The 27,587-nt window shown below is 38.8% G+C and overlaps 1 protein-coding gene across 13 annotated transcripts in view; it reads left to right on the top strand.

Annotated features, from left to right (window-relative positions):
- Positions 1-27,587, top strand: part of ATP8B4 (ATPase phospholipid transporting 8B4 (putative)) — a 337,888-nt gene that overhangs the window by 132,809 nt on the left and 177,492 nt on the right. For 12 of the 13 annotated variants that reach the window (XR_010123815.1, XM_063652222.1, XM_063652224.1 and 9 more), the window contains 3 exons: positions 1,089-1,202; positions 3,860-3,958; positions 9,392-9,453. Coding sequence is in view for 12 of the 13 variants with exons in the window: in XM_063652222.1 (XP_063508292.1) it covers positions 1,089-1,202; positions 3,860-3,958; positions 9,392-9,453 (275 nt within the window). In the remaining variant the exon portion in view is untranslated. Of the gene's footprint in view, positions 1-1,088; positions 1,203-3,859; positions 3,959-9,391; positions 9,454-27,587 lie in introns of those variants that run through there. The other variant, XM_054449990.2, reaches the window with a different exon arrangement.

Here is a 27,587-nt window from a genome sequence, read left to right as displayed (position 1 = left end):
CTGGCTAATTTTGTATTTTTAGTAGAGAGGGGGTTTCATCATGTTGGCCAGGCTGGTCTCAACTCAGGTGATCCACCCACCTCTGCCTCCCAAAATGCTGGGATTACAGGCGTGAGCCACTGTGCCTGGCCCCCTTTGCCCTTCTTATTAGCATGTAGCTAACAACATTCTGACATTTTAACTGCAGAGTGAATGATTATTGGGGTGTCTTAAGAGGCATTCCGCAGTGTTTCTTTCTGTGTGGCTACCTTCTCGCTCTCCTACCCACATATGACTAAGTGCCCCCCAACAAACATTAGAGATGGCATTAATATGCAAATTTTGGGTGGTCCCTCAGGTGTGAGCCTTCCCAGAGGTTTCCTTTCCCAGGAGCTCCCCTCCTGCTAATGTCTAGCTCTCCACCCACTCTAACATGCTCTTTACCTGATGACAGGATCATTCATACACCAAACCTCAGTGACATGTAGTTCTCTCATGTGACAATCCTGCACACATGCTCCTGAACCTAAAATAAAAGTAGAAAAAAATAGTTATTAAAATTTAAAAAAAAAGAAGCAGATTTGGGTTTCTCATAATAAGGACCATTCCAGCAATTCCCATTCTGAAATGGGGACAGGCTGCCTTGCGAGGCAGTCAGTTTCCCATCACAGGAGATCTTCCAAGACAGACCTAGGAGCCCCTTGTCAGAGGTATCTAAAAGGGTCATGCTTTGGGAAGGTGGACCAGATGATTTCTGAAGTTCCCTCCTGCCTTGCGGGCCCCAACAGGAACTCAGTACTGCATACAGTAGGTACTCAAGCAATGACTGCCAAATAGTTGAGTGCTTGAGTCAGAAATCTCAGGGGTAGACTTTTGCATTTGATACATATTTAGTTACAGGTGAGTTTATGGCATGGACCAGTAATTTCTCCTAGTATCAGGAGCATATCATCTTGGGAAAAATGAAGGCCTTGAGCCACACAGAGTTGAAATTTCCTAGATAACTGGCTTATCTTTCTTACTCTGGCTCAGGCTTGTAGGTTTTAGAGCTATTTCTGATCATGAGCAATGCCTTGCCCCAAACTAACATGATGCTATTTCTTTTTCAGGATAATCGTATCCACACATCGAAATATAATATTCTCACCTTCTTGCCAATTAATTTATTTGAACAGTTCCAAAGAGTGGCAAATGCCTATTTTCTTTGCCTTCTGATTTTACAGGTAATATTTAGGTTGTATTTCTCTATTATCTGTTTGTTTAAAGTATTCATATAATTTTAAAAAGTAAGTTAATTTACTTAGCTAAATGTTCGTGATTAGGTAAAATCATTCTTTATCAGATTTTTAATCTTGTTGCTGTTTCTCTTCACAAACGTGGGAGAGGTAGGAATGGTTAAAAAGTAGTACATTCATCATTTTAAACACTGAGGTCACTTTAAAACACAGCCTTGCACTTTATTTGAACCAAACCAGAGCCTAATAATTACTGTTCATAGCCTCCCTCCTTTATCTCCCTCTCACATCTACAGTGTGGAGATTGCCAGAGTTGAGGCAGAATCTTAGGTGACTAAGACTGAGTAGGTTGCAGAGCTTAATTTTGCACATTTCATTTTCATTTAAGAACAGTGACATATTTTTAATATATATAAAGTAAGTGATGATGCTATATGTTATTTCATTGTAGGTGACTACTTTTGCAGTTTTGAATGGTTAATTGGTAGTTAGTAACCTTTGCTTTTTCTCCTGACTAAAATTTGCCTTTAAATGAAATTTCAGCTTTTATGGATATTTTGGGAAGAAAAAATATGAATCAAGGAAGCTACATATATACTGTACACATACATACTGTACACACACATAAATAGTTCATGTTAGCCAGTTATTTACCTAGTATTTATGTTAGCATACTTTAAGCAGATCAAACTGGTAGGTCGAGAATGGCTAAGAAGTAAGAAGATGGATTAGATTAATAGATTTGAGTACTATTTTCTCTTTAATTGAATATCTATTTAAGAATCTTTATGTTTCAAGTGACAGAAATCTTAATTAGTTTAAGCAAAAGATAAATATATTCATGGGTATCTCATTTCAAGTATTGCTGGATTCATGGGCACAATTTCATCAGGATGTGGCTTCTCTTTCTCTGTTTTTGTTTTGTTTTGTTTTTGTTTTTGTTTTCACACATTGGCCTTTCTTAGGTAGGCCCTCTACTTGGTGGCCCTGACAGCTTCCTGGTTCCAACTCAAGTCAGAGAGAGAGAGAGCGGGGCAGAGAGGGCGAGGGGGAGAGAGGGAAAGAGAGAGAGAGAGAAAACGAATGAAGGAATTACTTTTTCTGTTGCTCCAGCAAAAGTCTTGGGATTAGTTCTGATCGGAGCTGTATCTTCATTCTTAAACCTGTCACTGTGGCTCAAGAGTTTGATCCAGTAATTGGCGTAACCAAGATCATATGCCAAACCCTGTATCCATGGTGGAATCAGTTTCCTAAAATTATGTGGACAGAAAGTGAGGGGATATGATGGTTCCCTAAGAAATAGGAGTATATTTGAGAAGAACTGGGTGCTGATCAGGAAAACAAAAACAAACAATGATTAAATGCCTTACTATTTGTTGAAGAAAGCTTAGAGTCCAAGATTTCTTCCCCCACCTTTCCCCATGAAGTTGCTTTTGGTTTCTTCAAGAAACACTTCACACCATTCCAGAATTTTGAATTCATTTCTCTAATGGCTTTCTCATTTGTGGCCAAAGGCTCTTGTTCATAGAATTTTATATTTAGAAGGGAACTTTGGGATGGTTCAGTCTAACCTCTCCTTTCTTTATTGATGAAGAAATTAGACCCAGAGAGATTAGGTGGTAAAGCTTTCACCATGAGTTGATGATGAACTAGGACTAGAATTTAGCTTTTCTGACACCAAGCTCAACATTTTTACTGCTACATCAGAGGCTTTTGAGTTTTTTTAAAAAAAATCTTATGTGGAAGCTACTATATAAAATTGATTTAGAGTTGTTTTGATGGGGCCTGATCTTTAGCCACTGACCATCTCTACCCCATCCTTTCCTGCCTGATGGCTCTGAAGCAGCAGATTTTCAAATGAATCCCATTTGAAAACCACCTGTCTAAGAGACTTATGTCCACTGTCACTATGTCCCTTTTATGTGGGTGGCTTTGGAGGTATGGGCACAAGGGAGTAGGCCTTGGAGTCCAAGAGACCTAGTTTCAAATTTTAACAGTATGTGATCTTGGCCCAGTTGCATGACCTCTTAGATTCTTCATTTATAAAATGGGGACATGATACCCAGGTCTGCAATATTTCCTGACTCCTGGTCACCATTCATAATGTAGTATTCTGTGTTGTGTACTGGGGGTACTATTTATGTGGAATACAAACCTTCTGGGATTATACAAAAACAATGCTAGTGGGAATCTAACTCAATGAACTTTTCCGAGGATTAAATGATGTAATAAATGGAAAGTACCTGGCACAGTGTCTGGTGCAAGGCAGATGTTCAAACAACCTCTCTTTGGGAATTGGTAAAAAGAGGAGTTGGTAAAATTGTTAAAAGTAGAGATGAAAAGCAGAAAAAGATGGGTGAAATTTAACATATTGGAGAAAGTGATCATCTGTGAGAGATTTCAAGAAGCTTCTCCCTTTGCTATAAAAATTTGAGTTTTTGGTTAGGTAGTTTGAAAACAAATTCAATAATGCTTCTACTCTATGTATCTTATAACCAAATACAAACACTTAAATTATTGAAAGTCATTCTCCATTTGTACAAATAAGTCAATATAACCCCATTAATTTAAAATTAAATGACACAGTTTGGAAGATATATTTTCTAACTTTAAAAGCCCTAAACTATTTGGAATGTTTGTTTCAGCTAATTCCAGAAATTTCCTCCTTGACCTGGTTTACCACCATTGTGCCTTTGGTCCTGGTGATAACTATGACAGCTGTCAAAGATGCCACAGATGACTATGTGAGTATTTGCTCTTGAGAATTCTTGAGGTCTCAATTTCAGTTGTGGCTTCTCAGAAATAGATAATGAAGATACATTTGAAATTTTGAATGAAGTTATTTTGGTCAATATCATATAAAGCTATTTTGCTATTTGTTTGATGATTAATACAGGTGCCATAAAACCAGAGCCTGTTTAAAAGCAAGAGGGCTTCAGTAACTAGATTCACTTTCTCCTTTTATAGATGAGAAAACTAAAGCCCAGAAAGAGCTAGTGATTTGCTAATAATACAACCAATTTGTGGAAGAGCAGAATTGGAAATCAACCTGCATTTGCTCAGTGAAGTGTTACTTATTCTTTATCACATATCTTTGTTTAAGGTTTGAGAGGTGGTAAATATTAGGTATTCTTATACATTCTTGTCATTATATTAGGAGTTACAAAGTCAAATATAGTTGATCCTTGAATGATGTGGGGGTTAGGGACACCAACTCCCTGTACAGTCAAAATTCATGTATAAGTTTTGACTCCCTCAAAACTTTACTAATAGCCTATTGTTGGCCAGAAGCCTTACCAATAACATAAACAGTTGATTAATACATATTTTGTATGTTATATTTATTATACACTGTATTCTTACAATAAAGTAAGTTAGAGAAAAGAAAATGTTATTAAGAAAATTATAAAGAAGGGAAAATATATATGCTATTCATTAAGTGGAAATAGATCATCATGAAGGTTTTCATTCTTGTCATCTTCATGTTTAGTAGGCTGAGGAGGAAGAGGAGGGATTGGTTTTACTGTCTCAGGGGTTGCAGAAGCAGAGGAAGGGGAAGCAGGAGAGCAGGCACACTCAATGTAGCCTTTAGAGAAAAAAAAATCTGTGTATAAGTGGACCTGTGCAGTTCAAATTTATGTTGTTCAAGGGTCAACTGTAGCTTCAAAAGTCAGGAAACTAATGTAAATAAGTCAGATATAAGGCAATAGAGAATTTTAAAGTCTGCGTAACCCAAAGGAAGTCATTCTCACTCAAAGACAAAACATAGTCTTGGGAAAACCAAACATTCTAAATCCAGACAAATTATATTTTCATCCTGAGTGATTGCATGTTGCCCCCTCAGTAACTGTCTATGCCAATGAGTTACAGGTTTATATTCCTAGCCCAAGTCACTCTTCTGAGCTCACACCCATATTTCCTGTTGCCTATTTTTAACCTATCTGTATCTTTAAAATGGTTTTCTTGTAGACAGCATATATAGTAGGCCAATAATTTTTGATAAAATCTGAAAATCTCTACCTTTCAATTGGAATATTTAACCCATTTATGTTTAATATGATTATCATTATGGTTAGGCCATCTATCATCTTGCTGTTGCTTTCTACATGCCCCATTGGCTCTTTGTTCTATTTTTCTCTGCCTACTTTTGGATTAACTGAGTGTTTTTTGTGATTCCATTTTATCTTTATTATTGGCTTAATAGACATACTTTTTCATGGTTGTTTTAGTCTGTAATAGTCTATCTCAAGCAATCTGGCTTCAGAACACTGGCACTTACTCACCACACCCCTCTGTGCTAAGCTATATGGAGAATGCAAAAATGAAAGAGACACGGAAACCGAAGTTAAAAAAAAACTTAACATTCAGTAGAGGGAGATGGGTCATGTACGTGAACAACAATAATATGAGATAAAAATGGTGTGAAATTCATAATTTAAAAGAACCAAAGTGCTTTGATTCTTTGAGGGGGGAAGATGACCTTCAGTAGCTAGATTGATAACAGAGGTGGGATGTGTGAAAGAGAATTAGGGAAGACATTATGGAGAAAGTGGGAACCCACCCCTGCTAAAAGTAGTTGAGTATGGTAAAGACATATGGGAATATTTGTACTTATCAAGTTGGTTCATGTGATATTTTCTCATAGTTATCTTACATATAATTTTTTGATAAATCAACAATTTGATGCAAGTCATTTTAAAAGAGCACACATACACACAAATAATGCATGTGTCTTCATATATCATTTTTTAAAGAATACACAGGATGTAACTCTTCATTTCTTAATGAAATTTGTAGCCTATTTCATGGTTCACATTTTGACTATAACCTTTGAGATTAGTTTTTTGTTTTTTTTTTTAAGACAGAGTCTCACTGTGTCACCCAGGCTGGAGTGCAGTGGCATGATCTCGGCTCACTGCAACTTCTGCCTCTTGGGTTCAAGCAATTCTCCTGCCTCAGCCTCCTGAGTAGCTGGGACTACAGGTGTATGCTGCCACGCCTGGCTAATTTTTTGTGTTTTAGCAGAGATGGGGTTTTACTGTATTGGATTTTTTTTGTTTGTTTGTTTCTTTTGAGACGGAGTCTTGCTCTGTCATCCAAGCTGGAGTGCAGTGGCGCAATCTTGGCTCACTGCAACCTCCGCCTCCTGGGTTCAAGCGATTCTTCTGCCTCAGCCTCCTGAGTAGCTGGGACTATAGGCATGCACCACTAAACCTGGCTAATTTTTTGTATTTTTAGTAGAGATGGGGTTTCACCATATTAGCCAAGATGGTCTTGATCTGACCTTATGATCTGCCTGCCTTGGCTTCCCAAAGTCCTGGGATTACAGGCGTGAGCCACCGTGCCTGGCCCCGGATTTTTAACAAACACTAGGATCCATCCACACTGATGAGTAATATCACATTAAAGTGGTTAGCTTGGGATGTTCCTGGAGTTTACTGATTCCTGTGAGGTTGCCATTGTTCAAGGTACTTTGGGATCTCTTCTTATAGAATTGTCTTCTGAAGGTCAGTGTACAAGGTAGTCTTATGACTTAATGGCTTCACAGCTTTGGAAACAAATGCTACTTCTCAGCCTAATCAAAAACCTTATCAACCAGACATGCTTTCTAAGAGTGGCTTTCATACATTTCAAAACATGAGACATCTCATTATGTCTTTTCAAAGGACATAGAGCTCAATTCTCAAAGGATAGAGAACATTCTGAAGGAAGGGGCTATGAGCTCTAGAGGTAATTCTAAGAGAGGAAATTTCAACAATCATTTGAGCAATGGCATCTTTGGAGTAAATGTGTGGTTTTTCCATGTTATCTGATTTTTCAGGGAAATGGTACTCATTTAGATGCATGAGTTCCTACATATTGGCCTTAAAGGTCTTCATTATAGTCACACTTCATAGAGGAATAAATGGTAGAGTAGAAAGAATATTGGCTTTGGAGAAAGACACCTTACTACCCTACCACCTTACCCTACCATGTACTAACAGTTTGACATGAGGCAAATTACTTCTCAAACCTTTCCTTTTCTGTATAACATGGCCAATGACACCAGCGCTGTTGGGAAGACAGAATGAGATATGTGTAAAGCATCAGGTATAGAACCTAGCTCACAGGGGGTACACAATGAATGCTAGCCCTCTACTCCCTTTCTTTCCTGTGGAAGTTCCCCTCTGGGACTTCATATTTATTTCTAGAGGAGAAATTGTCAATAAGTCAGGCTGGGCTTGAAACTACCATTTCTAATCCTTCCAGACTCCATCTACTCCAATATCAAGTCCTCTTGGTAAAACCTGAGCAGAAGTAAAAGTGGTTGCATCTCCCCGAGCGTGGGCTGCTCAGCTTTTGGGGGATGAGCTGACTGGTCTTTTTCTGTGATGTTCAGCTAGTCAATTTAGGGGATTTACATGACTAAACGAAAAGTCTCCTTTTGATTCCACTGCAGTTAATGCTTGAATGTGCTTTCATCTTTTGTGATGTTATGTGCCAATTCATTAACTGGACACCTTCACCAGTCAGGGTCTTGGCAAAACACAGAGGTCACCCTGAAATTGGGTGGATTGGAGAGTTTAATAATGATGGGATCATTTACAAAGGGTGTGGGCAAGGAAAAGCAGCTATGGCAGCAACATGGTTGGCAATACTACTAGACCTGAAGAGGCAAAGGAATGAAGGAGTGACCAGACCTGGAGATGTAGTTGAGGCCTGTTTGTAGCAGCTGCGGCTATCTGTGGAAGCAGCCATTGCTAACCCAGCTAGAAGAAAGCCAGGGGATAAATTCCCTCATTTCACTCTTCTCTGACTCGAATCTTCTGCCAGTACTATCTGTTGGCCAAATCTTACCAGAAGCCACAGGGCAAGGACCACAGAGCCCAGCTTTTCATGGCACAGGGCAGAGTGGAGAAGAATGCTGTGTAGATATGGTGGAGGAGAGAATATTCAGCAACCCCTCCAAACTGTGCACTCAGATCAAATAATGTTTCCATTTCTATTGTTCTGCTCGTAGGAAGAAGTTTTCATGTCAATGCGTGACATGACTTAATTTACTCCTTTACCAATATTATAAACTATTTTTATGTTAACAAATGCTAAATAGCTTTGTTTTCTGATTTTTACTGGTAATATCTATTAACTTATACCTGCCATTCTGAGTAATTGTATGTACTGGGCATAGCATAATAGAAAGATTGGGATGGATTTGGGAAGGCTGTAGAAAAAGGAAAAGGGCTGGTTGAAGCATTTTAAATTTTGTGATTTTGACACAACATTTTGTGTATTTAAGAAAAAAAGAAAACATTCTGATGATTAAAATCTATGAAATCGAAGTTTCTGTCTCCTGAAAAGACTACCCCTATTCATCTGTGCATGTAGGCTAATTTGCTGAAATAACTATATTATAGCCTGTTACTAATGGTATTACCATTTTCTCTATATTACCTTTTTTCTCTTATAGCCTACTATTACTATCTGATCTTGACATTTCACATAGAAAGACTTACCTGAATGACTGCTAATTTATGAGCCTAGTAGAGAGCTCTTAATACTGAGATTCTTTCAAGCCATATAAGATGCTTACATTACTGGAGTAAACAGTAAGAAATACAACAACCATTTGGACATAAATCACAAATCTACACCAAATGTGTTTCAGTCTTGGTTTCTAATTTTTGTTTTAAATGCTCAGTACTTCATAAGATCACTGTTAACAATTAGAATTTCTGGAGAATAAAAATTCATGTTGTTACAAGTAACTTCTTGACTTCAAAGAAATCCATAAAACAGAAAGAATGATGTTCTAATAAAGCATTCAGTACACATGGGAGAGAAATGGAAGCCCCATTCCTTGTTAAAGACATCAAAATTAATGCATGGTTTTCTCTGGGACTATAAGGTACAGTAGAGAGCATATTGTCTTCTTAGAAGCAACTAAACGTGTGTAGATTGGAAGAGTAGTGGCTAGCCTTGTTGTTTCATTGGTGACATTCAGAGTGTAATGTAGTGAGAAGGGTTTTGATTTAGATTTAGAATATGTAGAGCTGGGTTCACAGTAAGCCCAAACAGTGTCATCTTAGACCAGTGATAACACTGTTTAAATGGATGAACTCAAAGTATTGCCAGTGTGCTTCTTTGGGCTGACAAAGTACCTTGTAATGTGTTTTCTCACAAACACTTTGATTTTTCAGTTTCGCCACAAGAGTGATAATCAAGTGAATAATCGGCAGTCTGAAGTGCTCATCAACTGCAAGTAAGAAATACATTCTGTGGGTTATTCTGAAAATTTCTAGGACCCTGAAACAGCTCTTGACGATTGGTGGCTTTCTCTTTTAATTAGATACATGATTCTTTTTTCCCTTTAATTTATTAAAAATTGAACTTTAATTCCATTTTATTTTCATGGCTCTCTTTTATGTTCTGCAAATGCTTGTGCTACTCACTCAACTTTGACTTCAGATTCCTTTGGTATACCTTTTATGGAACACAGACACATCTTTGTCACTTTCCATTTCTAGATCCAGTACTATTTAGAATTGGGGCATATGGGGTTTTGTATGTGGTAGATGTTTCATGAGTGTGTGAATTATTTAATTTGGTAATTTCGGGGGAATATTGCTAGAGAGACTTCTGACACATTACTGTATCAAGTGATAGTGATAAGAATTTTGTATTCACTTGATAGTGGAATATACGTGGGCCATCTATCATGTTACAATTTTTTCATTGCTTTTATATTCATCCATCAATGAAGAAAAAGTATTTGCGGGAACAGTGCTAGAATCAGAAATGCTTTAAAAACACATGCATTTATACACAAACGACAGCAAAACCACCTCCAGAAAACTTAGCAGAGGTAATTTTGAAACTTCTTTCCATCATTTCTTACTCTCTTTTTTGCTGTCCCCCCCCCTTATTTTTTTGCTAATGATAAAATGTGGCAAAGTAAATTTTAATAATGTACTTAAATCTGGCAGTCAGTCACATCAGGCAATGATTTTGAATCATTTGGATACTGTGAAGAATGTAATTTTTAAAGAGAACATCATAAAATGAATTAGCCATATGTGAGGGAAAATGCTAAAGATATCAAGAGGGGCTAGGTAGCTTAGGCAATACATGGTGATATTGAAGTAATCTCTATAACTAAAATATTGACTGATTTCTAATAACATAATGAATACCTACAGTTTTTCTTTTGACTTGTTTTAGAAAATGGTGTAAAAAGGACAGTGAAGAAAAATGATCTTAAGCTAAAACCATAGTTGTAGAGACAGAGCCTTGGAAAGTGTGATCCTGGTGTGACATGGATAAGCCATAAAGGTGCCTGGACCCCCATGGTTCAATTCCAGGTTAGCTGGTTTTGAATCATTGCCACCACAATGTGGTGTTAAAAGTATGCATTTTGCACTGAGAGACTTAAGTATGAGTTTTGTCCTACTCCGAATAATTCTGTGGTCTTGGGGAAGTTTTTAATATCTGTAAGCACTGGATTTCTCCTCTGTAAGGTGGGGTTATAGTGTGTTCTCTCCCATGGATGGAGTTGCTGTGAAAGTTAAAGGAGTTCTGTAAAATGCTTGACCCAGTGTCTTGTATGTTATTAGCATTCTCCATGTAGTCTTGTTACTTCTTTAAAAGGCTCTTTATAAGACAGAGTATGTGTGGTTTTGGGTAGTACTGTTACATATCTTGACTTTCTCAAGTCTGAAAGTTCTGACTGCGTATTAGATCTGATGTTAATACGTTCCTTTCCCAAGGAACATCTAATCATCAGTCTCATTGCTTTGAAGTCTCATCTCATATAAAGTGTGTTAAAAGTAAATACACTTACATCGTGAATTTGAACTAATAACTCTAGTGTATCCTTTAATGTCGCTCAAATTACCAGTCAAAATACCTGGATTGTGATAGATGTTGGGGCCTCTATTTGGAGGCCATGGGATTAATCCAATAACTTAGATATTCAGAAATTTGATGACTATATGTCTCCCAGACATGGTGACTATCATTATCATTATCATTTGAAATAGTGTTAGTGTTACTTTCTTGTGGTTTTATTTAGCTTTTTGTTAATTCCTTGTGAGATAGTATCTCTTTGTAACTCAATATGGCATGATGTATTGAAAAGCATTTTTGCTGATCCTGTAAAGTTGAAGGGAGAATCATCTATCATTGAGAATGGAATGGAGTATTTTTTAGGATTCAGTGAAAAATCAGGCAAAAATGTCCATTTGAGAGATTATCCACAACCTTGAGCTCCTCTAGGGTAGGGGTCCTCTCTCTTGATTGTGTTTGTGTCCCTTGAACCTACCACAGTATCTGTTGAATTCTCAAACTATGCTGTAACAAGTCCTTGCAGAGAGGGCAACCTACAAGATGGGCTTGTCCTGTTAAATTTTGCTAAATCCCATCATTAGCCAATTCCAGTGCATAGGATGGTGGTTTCTATAGAATGTGCTTAGGCTATGGAGACTGGCTTTTCACTTTTTGGATTTTGAGATATTGGGGAAATCAAATGGGCTTAGGTCTGAGCTAGTACAAGGAGTGTTGAGTCCTGTGGAGTTGGTGGTTATGGAGGATGCTGTTGGGGTTCTGCCCAGATCTCCCTGTCTTCCTGTGCTCATCCCCAAGCACCCATGTGCATTACTTCTAAGAGCTTGCACCTGCCACTTTCTTCATGGCTTGGCCCTTGGGATATTGGACCCAGTGACCAACTGGGGCAGGAGTGTCAAACAGCAGCTCTCCTACCTCAGGTTGGACAAACACTGAGGTGTAACTTGCACTCCTGAGTGCCCCTCGAGCTCGGGCTGAGGACAGAACTTGCCTGCAATCACGCTCTTGCTTGGCTTCTTCCCCTTTCCTCTGTTGCTTCTCATCTCCCTTCCCAGTTTCTCCTAGAAATACTTTCTTAATGAACCACTTGCATGTAAATACTCATCTCAGGATCTGCTTCCAGGGAAGCAGGTATAAGATAGTAGTTAATGCATAATTAAGCCCATGGCAATATTAAGAGAAAATATTTAAAAAGTGTTTTGGCCCTATCCTTGGCATCTGTGGGCCACAATTCAGGAATAAAGTAAAATGGCTGGAGGGGATCTGGGCTTTGGGAGTCCAGGTGTTGCTGGGGTGGGTGTCACATTAGGTTGGGCACTGCCAGGTGCTTGTGGCTTCCCTTGTGTATTCCTGGCAGAAGGTCTTGGACTTAGGGTCTTTAAACTAGGGCAGGAGGCATTGGCATGTCCTGGAAGGAGGCAGGGCATAGTCAGCTTTGGAGAGGAGGACCCTAAAGGGAAGAAAGTGGGGTGAAAAGTAGCAGTCAGGAAACCTGGGTCCTTGTAAGTGATTACTGTGTGACTTTGGGCAATTGATTTTCCTTCCGGGCTTCAGGTACCCCTTCTCCTGTGCTCAGGAGCCGGATGGTGGGTGGCTACATTCAGATTCAACACGTTTATTGAGCAACTACTATGTGTGGGCGCCAGTGCTCCCACGCTTAAGTCTCATAAAACTCTAAGGTGTGGGTAATAGTGCCCCGGTTTTAAAGATGAGGAGATTAAGGCCCAGAAGGGATGACTAGCCCAGGGTTTCATGGCAGGTAAGAGTCTACGTTAGAGTTCTGTCCATTCATGATGCAATGTGTCAAGTGTGGACTTTGTGGTCTGATCAAGTCTCCTCTATTTATTTTATGTTTGAAGGGCTTTGTATACAATTATATACATATAAACATCATTATGTAATATATATGTAGTTTACCTATATGTTAATATGCATATGTAAGTACACACATACATCCACACTTTCAGTGCCTGGAGCATTACTCATAACATTCTTAGCACCAAGTGAATTATAACGTAAACCTCAGCCACGATATAATTATGGAAGTGAAACCCTTCCCTTCTAACCTTCCTCTACAATTTCACTTTTTTTGTCTTGTTACTCTCTTCCTTTCAAATCAGGACAAATCTTCTGCCTTTACAAACTGTTGTAATATGTGAAAGTGCTTAAGAAATGGGTGTTGTGTTAGCTTTTGGTAAAATCTTTTGATGACTTTTGTTTTAAAATTAAGTAGCGGTGGCATGATTCCTTATTGTAGAAGTTAATATGACTGCTGCACAAGAAGTGCACATTTTCAGCCCTAGGCTGCAAGATACTGTTGGCAAGTCTGTGAGTACCAATAGTTACTTAAATGTTTCATAAGAGGATGTTTCCTCAAGTCGTGCTAACCATTCCTGGGCAGGTGAAGGGCAAGTGAGAGGGATCCTGAAAGTTCCTGCAGAGGTCACCTAATCCCATGCTCCTCAAACTGGACATCACATTAGAATCACTTGGAGGAGTTAAAAAATACCCACATCCCATTTACAGCCCAGAGCAATTAAATGAGGGTCTTGGGGATGAGGCCCTGGTGTTTCTTAAAGTTTCCAAGATGAGTCTAATGTACAGACAGGTTTGAGAACCTCTAATTGAAGCCATGTCTTTACCCATATCTGTCTGTTTATACTTATATTTTATGTCTAATTTTAAAAGACACTCAATGGCCGGGTGTGGTGGCTCATGCCCGTAATCCCAGCACTTTGGGAGGCTGAGAAGGTGGATAACCTGAGATCAGGAGTTCGAGACCAGCTTGACCAACATGGTGAAACCCCACCTCTACCAAAAATACAAAAATTAGCTGGGCATGGTGGCAGGCACCGGTAATCCCAGCTACCCAGGAGGATGAGGCAGGAGAATCATTTGAACCCAGAGGGGGAGGTTGCAGTGAGCCGAGATCATGCCATTGCACTCCAGTCTGGGTGACAAGAGTGAAACTCTATGTAAAAAAAAAACAAAAAACACTCAAGGAAAGGAATTCCATTTAATCCAAAATGGCAAGCATCTATACACCATTGGTGGGAATGTTAAATTACTCAGCCACTGTGGAAAGCAGTGTGGATATTTCTTAAAGAACCTAAAACAGGACTACTATTTGACCCAGCAGTTTCATTACTGGATATACACCCAGTGGAAAATAAATCATTCTACCATAAAGACACATGCACACATATGCTCATTGCAGCACTGTTCACAATAGCAAAGACATGGAATCTTCCTAAATGCCCATCAATAATGGACTGGATGAAGAAAATGTGGTATATATACACCATGGAATACTACATAGCCATAAAAAAGAACAAAATCATGTTCTCTGCAGCAACAAGGATGCCGCTGGAGGGTATTATCCTAAGTAAATTAACACAGGAACAGAAAACCAAATACCACATGTTCTCACTTATAAGTGGGGGCTAGTTATTGAGTACACATGGATATAAAGATAGGAACAATAAACATTGTGAACTACTAGAGAAGGGAGAAGGGGAGCAGGACAGGGCTTGGAAAACTACCTATTGAGTACTATGCTCACTACCTGAGTGGTAGGATCATTTGTATCCCAAACCTCAGCATCACACAATATTACCATGTAACAATCCTGCACATGTATCCCCTGAATCTAAAATAAAAGTTAAATTATTAAAAAATAAGATGGTAAGCACAGTTTTTCACATAATAAATATTTTAAAAAGCCGAGGATTCTCTGTTCATTCTTCCAGGCTACTAGCATTCCTTCTTTGTGTCATTATTAACAAATAGAGTCCATATCACTTCTTAACAGTTTTACTTCTCCAGCATCTTCTAAACTTAAGATTTTGCATTAGAACAGTCTGAGATCAGATGCTTCAGTGCAATTACCCTTCATTTAGTCGGGATATTTCCCTGACACTTTTAAATTTTATTTATTTATTTATTATTATTATTATACTTCAAGTTTTAGGGTACATGTGCACAATGTGCGGGTTTGAAATCATCGTTCTCAGTAAAGTATCGCAAGGACAAAAAACCAAACACTTTTAGATTTTAAATTATACTTGACTGTAAGCTTTTTGTGCAACATTCTACTTTATACTTTCCTGGGCATTGGTAAACTTTGCTTAAATCTCTGAAGCTCTCATAGGCCTGTTTCCATCAATCTTACTCATTTTGGAAACTGTGTATTATGGGGAAAGGAAGGAGCTTTCTTTTACTACTGCAGAGTATTGTCTCTGCACTTTCCAAGTCTGATATTTCTAGATGCTGCATAATTACGTGAACAAACATACTCTTTCAATAGGAACAACTTGTTTAATCAACTTTTCTAGTTTAATTGAGTGATGACTCCCGTTGGATATTAGGATTTAAAATTCTGTTTTGTTTTTTCTTTGTTGTATATTTTTTTCCTTTATAAAAGCAGCATATATTCATTAAGAGAAATTTGGAAAACAAGAAAAAGTGGATGGAAGAAAATAACATTCATTCTTCCACTATCCAAAGTAATTATTGTTACTATTTTCTTATATTTCCTGTCTTTTTTTCTATGCCAAGATTTCTTATAATTATGTATTTACATTTTTATCCTTTTGCTTTTACTTTACATCATATCATTATGATTTCTTATTTCTTTATACATATGATTTTCAGGGGCTACATAACATTCTATCCAGTGCATATCTCACAATTCACATACCATTTCTCTGTTGTTTGGAAGTTTAATTTGTTTTCAATTTTAAAATATAATTTCTTGATCTTTCTTGTTCTAGAACCAGAAATACCATTTGATCCAGCAATTCCATTACTGGATATTTACCACAGTATTATAAGTCATTCCACCCTAAAGGCACATGCACGCGTATGTTGATTGCAGCACTATTTACGGTAGCAAAAACTTGGAACCAACCCAAATGCCCATCAATGATAGACTGGATAAAGAAAATATGGCGCATATACACCATGAAATACTATGCAGCCACAAAAAAGAATGAGTTCATATCATTTGCAGGGACATGGATGAAGCTGGAAGCCATTATTCTCAGCAAACTAACACAGGAACAGAAAACCAAATACCATGTGTTCTCATTCATAAGTGGGAGTTGGACAATGAGAACACATGGACATAGGGAGGGGAACATCACACACCAGAGCCTGTCGAGGGGTGAGAAGCAAGGGGAGGGAGAGCATTAGGACAAATACCTAATGCATGCAGGGCTTAAAACCTAGATGACGGGTTGATAGGTGCAGCAGACCACAATGGCACATGTATACCTATGTAACAAACCTGCACACGTATCCCAGAACTTAAAGTAAAATTTTAAAAAATAAACATTTGTCAAATCAAAAAAGTATAATACATGTAAATCCCCAAACAGTAACAATTTAAAACAATTTGAATATGTTTTATATTACAATAATTAACTATATAGCATTTAAAAGTGAAGTATATAAAGTAGTAGTTCTGGTCTGTAGCATCTTGATAGCAAATTTGGGTATTGATTCAGAGGGGTGGCTAGCAGATCCTTCAAGCAGCTAGGAAGGACCTGTTCCCACCTTCCTTGTACTTTCGGGTTAGAGGCATGTAGACCTATGGTCAAGAGATTTATAATTTGCTGCTATATTCTGGGAAACAACTTACCCAGGAAGGTGGTGGTAGGGGGTGGATATATATGATATGGCCTTCTGCTGGATTTTATCCAGTATGTCAGTCTTGGGTAAGTGTGAATTATTACTCTTATTAAATATTCTCTTACTTTTTCTATTTGAGCACCTGCAACAAAAAAACCCAAAGATCATTGAACTCAGTGCATTTGCAGCTTACACACATTTAGTATGTCTGTGTGTGTCTTGTAAGTGGGAGAGAGGGATCTTGTTGATCACATGGGAGAATTGATGTACCCTCATTGAGTTATTCCATTTCAATTGTGGGCTTGAAATTAGAGTGGTTAAACACAAGGCACAGGACCAACTACCTGAGTCTTTTTTCTCCAGCCCACCCAGATTACGTATACATTATGATGGTACCACTGGGGCTAGGGGAAAGGTATTTAGGGTCTATAGGAACAGACTTGCAGATTTGAAAGGAGATTTTGAGGAGAAAAACTTGATTCTTTTTTTAAAAAACAATATTAATAAAACACACTTTTATGGGTGTAACAGCGATAGGCATAACAATGAGTTCAAAAGCAAGCTAACAAGAGTGGTCTCAGTGCTTTTTGAACTCAGTCAAGTGGTTTAAAAATGAATATTCAACTCACAGTAATAGTGCTTCAAAACAATTTTGCCTTCAATAAGTTAATTTCAGCTTCTTAAGTCTTGAATTGATCATTTCTTGGGCAGTTTCTGGTTCTCAGCTTTGCAGATGGAAGGGTTCCTTTGCCAATGGGCTGGTTTCTGTATGTGAGCCGTGACATTATTGTAGTTCTTTTAAATGATTTTCCACTGTAATCAGTTATTATATTGCATGGATATAATTTTTTAAGGGTTGAATTTCTAAATGGTGGTTATTTCTCCAAATGAGGTACATCTTGAAATAAGAGGAAATTATAACACTTTCAAAACTCTGCACATGGGTTTCCAGTGGCATCTCTTAATTTCTTTTTAAAGTTTATGTGACCCAGATGTTAGCTGTTCTCTTTTTCTCTTCTTAAAGCTCCTTCAAAGAGCCCTCTCACATAAAAGGCTTAGAGGGCAAGGTAGAGTTGACTGAAGAATTTGTGGGGGAGAAAATTGAGGGGGTTTATTTCATACACTCCTTAGCCAGCAACATGAAATCCCATTTCAACATTTTTCTTCACCAAAGTTCTCCTCAGTTTTTGGCCTTTTAAATGTCTCCTTCCCCCATTCTGTGCTCAGTGTAGCTGGCTCCAGTCTCTCCTCTCTTGGTGTCTGGGGCCCCTCAAATTGATCTCCCCCTTATTACACAAAGTAGTTTGATTCTCCCTCAGCTCTGAACTCAAATCTATTGCAGCAAATCACCAGAATAGCAGGGTCTTTTGTAACCAGGATGCATTTATCTTAGATGATAATGGAAGTTAAAGATACACCAAGTTCTATGTGCCATTTAGAACTCTCTTCTTTCTCTTTTTTTAAAAAAATAGGTTTATGCATCTTTTCTTAGTTGTTATTGGGAGCAGATCCAGAATTTCTTTTGGAAAAAAAAAAAACAAAAAACAAAAAACTCAAACCTCAACCACAAAGGCCTTGGAGATGTTAGAACATTAATTTTAAAAATATAAAGTTTTCTTAGGATCTTAAAATCTGAAAGCTAAAAGAGATCAAAATATTATAGTGAAGAAATTTGGTTTCATTCAGAGCTCAAAGGTTGTCTATACCAAACCAAACCAACGTTTTAACAGCATTTGTTGATTATTTCTCATCAATTTTTCCTCCCAGCAAATTTTTACTACAGGGGCATTTTGCTTTACACTTCCTGATATATTTCAATGGGTTAATTTTTTCCATGCATTTTAAATTGGTGTACGATGTTTTTGCTGTGTGCAGTAAATTAAGAAAACTTGGAAGAGTACAAACAAAACATAGAAATCACCCTTGATCTTCCTACCCAGATCAGAGTTAACTACAATTAATTTGTGGATGCATTTTGTGGTTCCCTCTCCTTCATCTTTGCTTCCTCCTCTTCTTTTTCCTCTCTGCTTCTCCACACAATATTCCTTTTAACAGTAATTGAGATTATTTTATACTACATCCTACTGTCATGGTTGAATAGTACAAAGATATTTGCAACAGAATCTGTAAATATGATCTTAGTTGGAAAAAGGCTCTTAGCAGACATAATTAAATTAAAGATCTTGAGGTAAGATCATCCTGGATTAGGGTGGACTCTAAACCCAACCACCAGTGTCTTTATGAGAGAAGAGAAGGAAAGAAGAGACACAGAAAAGAAGCTTATGTGCAGGTGGAGGCAGAGATTGGAATTATATAGCCCCAACCCAAGGAATGCTTGAAGCTATCAGAAGCTAGGAGAGAAGCCTGGAACAGATTCTCCCTTAGAGTCTCCAGAGAGTTTACAGCCTTGCTAACACTTTGATTTTGGAATTCTTGCCTGAAGAGCTGCAAGAGAATAAAGTTCTGCTGTTTTTTTTTTCTGTTTGTTTGTTTGTTTGTTTGTTTTTAGACGGAGTCTTGCTCTGTTGCCAGGCTGGAGTGCAGTGGCGTGTGGCATGATCTCAGCTCACTGCAACCTCCACCTCCTGGGTTCAAGTGATTCTCTTGCCTCAGCCTCCCGAGTAGCTGGGACTACAGGCGTGTGCCACCAAGCCTGGCTAATTTTTTGTATTTTAGTAGAGACGGGGTTTTACCATGTTGGCCAGGATGGTCTCAATCTCCTGACCTCATGATCCGCCTGCTTCGGCCTCCCAAAGTGCTGGGATTACAGGCGTGAGCCACTGCGCCTGGCCAAAGTTGTTTTAAAGTAGTTGGTTCGTGATGATTTGCTTTTAAGCCACATAGTTTCTGGTGACATGTTATAGCAGCCCTAGAAGACTAATATTCACTTGTTTTTAGCTTTTACTTGAGAGGTTCTGTGTTTGTTCATTCGTTCATTCTTTAACTCAGTAGGCACTTATTCTCTGCCTACTATGTGTCAGGCAGAATGCTATTAGGTTGGTGCAAAAGTAAAAGTTATACTTTTGCACCAACCTACTATATGCTGAGGATACAGAATTTAATAAGACATAGTGTTTTCCCCAAATATAATGCAATCATATGTATATGGTACAGGATAGGTTTATCTGTAGAATTGCCAGGATACTCTCACATTTTGTTGTTTTTACTTCTGGGTAAGGTGTGTGAGCAAAATGACTCATCTCATTAGGAATGTGCAGCTCTCAAAAGTTCTTGTCAGTATACAGGCTCTGCAGATGAAACAATGCCCGGTGGTAGAAAACCTTGGTAGGTTTTGGGAGCCTAGTTGGGAATGGTGCTTTGAAGCTGTAACTCAGGAACACTGGAACATTTTTAAACTTGACCAGTTTTCTAAAAAACTGAGATCTATTTCCTTATTCCATGTTAGGCACGTTCTAATTCTCTCTACTTACTGATCTTTGACAAGAATCAGATGTGCAATACTGGAAGGAAAAGGAAAAGATAGAGGCAGATAGCATAGAAAGTAAGAGTAATGATCTCTAAATTAGATCTAAGGACTCAAAAGGACCTGGGAAATTTGGGGGCTGTAAAAAGTAACATCATCAGCAACATATGGAAAGAAGACTCTGGCAGTGGCATTGTGGAAGAGCTATGAGATGAGGAAGACTGGGAAATATAATTGAGAGTGATACTGAATATTGTAGGAGGACGGTAATGGACTCTAATGATGGAGAAAGAATAGATTTTGAAGATGTGAAGAAAGTTGATGGTATTTTCTAATGGAGAATACAGTAGTAAGTCCTCACTTAACATTGCTGATAGGTTCTTGGAAACTGTGACTTCAAGTGAAACAGTATACAGTAGGTCCTCAAATAACATTGTTGAGTTCAAAGTCATTTTATTATAGCGTGGGTGAGGAAAAACTTGATTTTGTTACATTTCATTACACTTAAAATCATAGTTTTCGAGGACCTATCCATGACGTTAAGTGAGAACTTACTGTCTGTGGTGTAATAAAGTACATTTTCCATAAGCTTAGCATTCCTTCACAATAAACACTTACTGGATTTTAAATTTGCTTAATGTCCAGTGTTCAGTCCAGTATGATGGAGTTGCAGGGGGAAAGAAAAAAAGTTAAGTATTGAGAAATGGAATTGAGTTTGGAGAGGGTTTCATGGAGGAGAGCACACAAACAGCAGTGGAGATTTAAGGGGCTCTGTTGGCAACAGGGGACGAATTTCATTCAGATAACCTAGTTGGCTCAGTGTCAATCAGCATGTGCTAGGGCTTCCTCAGAGATATGATAGAGGTTTTATAGGAACATTGAGAGTAGCAGCAGGGATTCATGTTTTCCATCCATCCATCCATCCACCCATCCATCCCATATTTAAATAACACTTCTGAGTACCAGCCACTGTGCTAGGTGCTATGGACACATGGACTATTAGGACCCATGTCACTGCCCTCAAGGAGTCTGGGGTCTAGGGGAAGAGATGGACAAATAAACAGACTCTTATTTGACAGCAGTAGGTACAAGGAAGTATGAGGTGTTCCAAGTGCACTGGGTGCTCTGGGTGCACACATATGGGGTGGAGATGGCTAATACCAGTTTTGGGAGGCTGGTGGCAGGGATTTCATTGTCTCAGAATAACCCTTGATAGAATTGGCCCCCCAGCAAAGGTCAGCCATTGAACAGCTAATGGAATGGTGGGGTGAGAGGGTGGGGAGAGCATTGGAGAACCCAGGAAGAGGTCAGGCCATAGAGGATGACTAGGTCTTTACAGGCTTATTGAAGAGGGAGGCTAAGAATATGCTGGATGAAAAACGAGCCCAAATCCACCATCTCCTGTCCCTCCAGCTATGTGCTCTGGTGCGATGTGGTCCATCACAAGTACCATCTTCATATGCAGGCTACTCATTGTAAGACTCTTGGGCGACACAGCAGTGAGAACCTCTGTTGTCTTTCTTTTTATTTTATTTTATTTTTATTTATTTTTATTTTATTATTATACTTTAAGTTTTAGGGTACATGTGCACAATGTGCAGGTTAGTTACATATGTATACATGTGCCATGCTGGTGTGCTGCACCCATTAACTCGTCATTTAGCATTAGGTATATTACCTAAAGCTATCCCTCCCCCCTCCCCCCACCCCACAACAGTCCCCAGAGTGTGATGTTCCCCTTCCTGTGTCCATGTGTTCTCACTGTTCAATTCCCACCTATGAGTGAGAATATGCGGTGTTTGGTTTTTTGTTCTTGCGATAGTTTACTGAGAATGATGATTTCCAATTTCATCCATGTTCCTACAAAGGACATGAACTCATCATTTTTTATGGCTGCATAGTATTCCATGGTGTATATGTGCCACATTTTCTTAATCCAGTCTATCATTGTTGGACATTTGGGTTGGTTCCAAGTCTTTGCTATTGTGAATAGTGCCGCAATAAATGTACGTGTGCATGTGTCTTTATAGCAGCATGATTTATAGTCCTTTGGGTATATACCCAGTAATGGGATGGCTGGGTCAAATAGGAAAGATCCAAAATTGACACCCTAACATCACAATTAAAAGAACTAGAAAAGCAAGAGCAAACACATTCAAAAGCTAGCAGAAGGCAAGAAATAACTAAAATCAGAGCAGAACTGAAGGAAATAGAGACACAAAAAACCCTTCAAAAAATTAATGAATCCAGGAGCTAGTTTTTTGAAAGGATCAATAAAATTGATAGACTGCTAGCAAGACTAATAAAGAAGAAAAGAGAGAAGAATCAAATAGATGCAATAAAAAATGATAAAGGGGATATCACCACTGATCCCACAGAAATACAAACTACCATCAGAGAATACTACAAACACCTCTACGCAAATAAACTAGAAAATCTAGAAGAAATGGATAAATTCCTCGACACATACACCCTCCCAAGACTAAACCAGGAAGAAGTTGAATCTCTGAGTAGACCAATAACAGGCTCTGAAATTGTGGCAATAATCAATAGCTTACCAACCAAAAAGAGTCCAGGACCAGATGGATTCACAGTCGAATTCTACTAGAGGTACAAGGAGGAACTGGTACCATTCCTTCTGAAACTATTCCAATCAATAGAAAAAGAGGGAATCCTCCCTAACTCATTTTATGAGGCCAGCATCATCCTGATACCAAAGCCGGGCAGAGACACAACCAAAAAAGAGAATTTTAGACCAATATCCTTGATGAACATTGATGCAAAAATCCTCAATAAAATACTGGCAAACCAAATCCAGCAGCACATCAAAAAGCTTATACACCATGATCAAGTGGGCTTCATCCCTGGGATGCAAGGCTGGTTCAATATACGCAAATCAATAAATGTAATCCAGCATATAAACAGAACCAAAGACAAAAACCACATGATTATCTCAACAGATGAAGAAAAGGCCTTTGACAAAATTCAACAACCCTTCATGCTAAAAACTCTCAAGAAATTAGGTATTGATGGGACGTATCTCAAAATAATAAGAGCTATCTATGACAAACCCACAGCCAATAACATACTGAATGGGCAAAAACTGGAAGCATTCCCTTTGAAAACTGGCACAAGACAGGGATGCCCTCTCTCACCACTCCTATTCAACACAGTGTTGGAAGTTCTGGCCAGGGCAATTAGGCAGGAGAAGGAAATAAAGGGTATTCAATTAGGAAAAGAGGAAGTCAAATTGTCCCTGTTTGCAGATGACATGATTGTATATCTAGAAAACCCCATTGTCTCAGCCCAAAATCTCTGTTGTCTTTCTACCCCACAAGGCAGGAAGGTGTTGGGAAAAGTCCACTAGCCTGGTGTCAGGAGTCTGAGGTTCAGTCCTGCTCTGTCATGAATTGGCTACGTGACTGAGGACCAAGGACGAGTTTTCTCATCTATGAAACAAAGATATTGGATACCAGTCATTTTCAAACATTTCTTTTTCCAATAAGCAGAACCCTTTTCAAATGAAATCTTATGTATAGTGCAGTTGCTCAGAGCAGGTGCTCTCGGCTGCCCTCTCACCCTTTGTGGTAGATCTTGAGGAGCCTCCACAAGCATCACAGCACTGGTCAGTCCCTCTGCACATGAGGTCTGAGGACCACCTGCATCTGAATCATCCAGGTGCAGATTCCTGGGCTCTTTCCCGGACCTCTTGAATCAAACTTTTTGGGTCTGGGACTGAGGACTCTATTTTTAATGAGCACTTCATGGGATTCTCATGTACATTGAAGTTTGAGTACCACTGGGCCAGATATTTCAAGGTCCCTCTCAGGCTTTAAGTACAGTGACTCTGTGATCCTCTTCAGCTTTGGTGTGATGGTGAGGAGCCAAAGAAGGGAAGTCAGTGACTCCACCTGATAAAAAGATTTAACAGAAAATGGAATATTGAAAGTATGAGGATGGATTTGATGGTAATAGTAGTAGAGATGACAGTGGAACAGGAGGGTAGGATCTGAAAGTTACAAAATGGATTAGGTAAGGAAGAAGAACTTTAATCATCGGGTCTTCCAACAGTGAAGTTAAATTGTATTCCAGATGGAAGAAATTGTAGCAAAAGGTGTCAGGAGACAATTCAAAGCATGAGGTTACTAGGGTAATGTCCTGATCATATTCCCACCATCTTTCTTTGTCTTGATAATAGCACTCTATTATATCATGACACATAGTGTCATAATGGTCTCCTTACCTTTCATTTACTTGTCAATCTCTATTGAGTGAATCCTGTGTGCCAGGCATTGAGCTATATTCTGCAAATGCAGGTCAACCCAAACAGACATGTTCTCTGCAATCACAGAGCTTAGTGTCTGGTCAGGGAAGTAGACAATAAAATAGCCATGCTAAGTAGTGTATAATTACAAACCAAGGCAAATGCTGCAAAGGAAAAGAGTGTGGTTCTAAAGACAGGTATTTTTGTGGGGGTTGGTAGAGGGGAGGTGAAGCAGTTTAGGAATGGGTTCTTTAAGGGAGTAGTACATTTGAGCTGAAAACATAATGATGACTAGGAGTTAACTAGGCAAAGGTGGTGATAGGAGTTGGAGCAATGGGATGAGAAGAATTCCAGAGGGAAAATCATGTGCAAAGGTCCTGTGGAGGGGAAGGAAGTTGGTGATTATGAGGGACTGATTGGCAGAAGTCCAGAGAATAAGGTGGAGAGAAGAGCAGGGGCAGACAGGGCTGGAGAAGCCATCAGAGGCCAGACCCTGCAGGGCCTTCAAGGCTACATTAAGAGTTTGGGTCTTTTTCCTTATAACAGAGGGATTGTGTGGAAGGGTTTGTCTTTGGAAAATCTCATACCTGCTGCATGGGAAGAAGCTAATGCAGAGGGTTCAAGATAGATATGGGGAGAGGCTAATTGCCTATTGTTATACTTGTCTGTCTGTCCTTATTACTGCTGTGACTTACTTGAGGCTGAGACAATCTCCATATTCCCATGCAGTTGATACACAATAATTACATGATAGTGGGCAAAATGCACTAAAGTGAATTAAATAAAGCCTCTTGGGGCAAAAGCAGAATATATTTTAGACTCCTCTTTTCTTCCCTGTAACTAATATGGGGCAAGGAGAAGTATTCATATATTGTGTGTTTGTGCACATCGCTGCCAGCTATCATTGCACTTGGGAGTGTGAGGTCCTCGGATACCAAGCCCATCTTTACCCTAGTGTTCTGTGTTACTGGGAGTCTCTTGGGCACTGCTGGAAATTAACATGTATGGGACAGAGTCTGACACTTAAGGAAAGGGAAAGATTTAGGTCTGCCTGGACTTCATTTCTTAATTAGCAGAGCTCAAGATATGATTTGAAGCAATGCTTGCTGTTTCATTCGCAGCTGCCCCCAGGTTGCAGCACGTTGGACAAGCAAAAATGTGACAGGCAGCCCTAGACACCTGGTGGAGAAGCAGAAATAGACTTGCTGGGGTTTGCAGTGGACATTTCCCTTGCAGCGGCACTTTCTGAATTACCTGGATGATGAAGAATGTTCACCCAGCTGGCCTCATCTGGTTACCTTGCCCCTTTCCAGGCATTTGTGTTCTTACATGCTTTCCCCTTTCACACTGCTAAATTTAAGGCTTCATTTTCAAATCAAATGCTCATCTGGCTGGCTGCCTGAGAAATCACATGTGGAGCGCTGAGAGACCCAGGCAGGGGATGGTGCCCTTGGTTTTGGAGAGTAGGTCTGGAAACCATATGAACTGTAAATAGTTTCAAAATGTGAAAAAAAATTTAAAGCTCTGCCAAAAGGGAAGAGCTGAGGTTTTTTCTTTCTAGGCTCAGTTATTAAGTATCTGTTGGAAATTACCTACCTCTATCATACAATCTGTTTACTCTCTCTGTCTGTCCAGGGTGGACAAATCCAGACTTAACCCCCGTGAGAACTAAGCTCTGCAAATGCTTGCTTTGTTAGAAATAAGTTTTGGGGTCACAGAACCATAGCTAAACTGCTAGATGCATAACTTTTATGGGAATTTACTTTTATTCATTTAATCCTTCCTTTGAAACTTGAGTGATAATATGTTAATATTTTTAAAAATAATAGAACCTAATTTTCCAGTAAGAACAAGACAAATAAAAAATGTGAAAAGGTACATGGCTTCCTTAATTTGCACCCCATCAGATAACTAATGTACTAGAGTATCACTTCTCATTTTGAGAAATATTTTTCAGCATATGTCCTATTTTCTTTATTAGGCTTTCTCTTTTTCACCTGATTCTTCATTATAGTTTAAAAAGGCTTTTTTTTTTTTTTTTTTTTTTTGCCTTTGGTCTCAATTTTTTGTGGGTGCAGAGGTGAAGAGATGCTGTCATGCTTTCCACACTAGGTTACCAGGGACACCTTTCATTCTGTTTTGGTGGCTGTCTTTAGATTCTTTTTTCTTGCTTTCTCTGTATTCTAAATTTTGTCTTTGCTGTGTATCTCATTTCTTACTCTCTTTCTAAGGATGAAGAAGAAAGAACACTGGAATTGAGATGAAAAGAATGATAGGAAAACAATAAGCAACAGAGGCCCTATTAAATAGGGAGCATTTTAGAGTAATAGATGCCTAAAAATGTAGGGATTAGAGTTTATGCAAACAAATATGCAAAGGACTGTGGTATAAATGCTTATAATTGGCCTGCAGATTTGCTGGTGTTAAATTTCAAATCTGGTACTGATAATGTCAAACTAATAAAAATTTTACCCAAAGGTACCTAATTATGGTCACGATCCCTGGCATGAAATCTCCTGATTAACCAAATTGAAAATATCGTTCCCAGTAGTGGCTCTTGTGATTAAGAAAGGAATTCAGAATAGAGAAGATTGCTTATACATATATTTAGACATATTTTTACAGACTATAAATAAGACCATAAGGTCTTGAAACCCCTTGATCGCTAAAAAGCAGAGAGGGCTTGGAGGAGTATGAGGCCAGCCTGTCATTGCTATTAAGCAGAAAAACTTCATCCTGGAGCTGGGTGGAGCACATAACTTAGAGTGTTTTCCAGAAAGTAATTAAAAGGGCAACTTTCTGGCAGAAAGTTTTCATCTTCCTAATAGAGAAAAATGGAGTCTACTCCAGGCAAAAAAATTGTCATATAGATATATATCCAGGGAGTAGAAAAACAACCTAGAGATTTTGGGGTTTGAGTAGTGCCAATGAATAATGAAGGGATTGCATTAGAAGGTCTTTCTTATCCATCTCATTCCTAAAATATGAGAAATGGAACTGCCATTTGATATACCATCCCTGAGCCCAAGGCTTTTCCCTGTTCCAGGGACTTACTATGGTCAACGGGGCATGGGGAAACAGATTTAGGACCTTCACCAGAGGCCAGGTTTACCCAGACCTGATGGGTCTGGAAATAGAGGATTTTTTGGGGCACTCTAGTTCATGTCATAGGTTGGGCCAGGAGAGGGTGTCACAGTTCCTGCTTATACTCTAATCCTATTGGCTTGAATTGGAA

The sequence above is a fragment of the Pongo pygmaeus genome, chromosome 16, assembly GCF_028885625.2.
Source record: "Pongo pygmaeus isolate AG05252 chromosome 16, NHGRI_mPonPyg2-v2.0_pri, whole genome shotgun sequence".
NCBI lineage: Eukaryota > Metazoa > Chordata > Mammalia > Primates > Hominidae > Pongo > Pongo pygmaeus.
The sequence above is the reverse complement of the archived record's forward strand: the minus strand, read 5'-3'. Positions and strand labels throughout refer to the sequence as shown.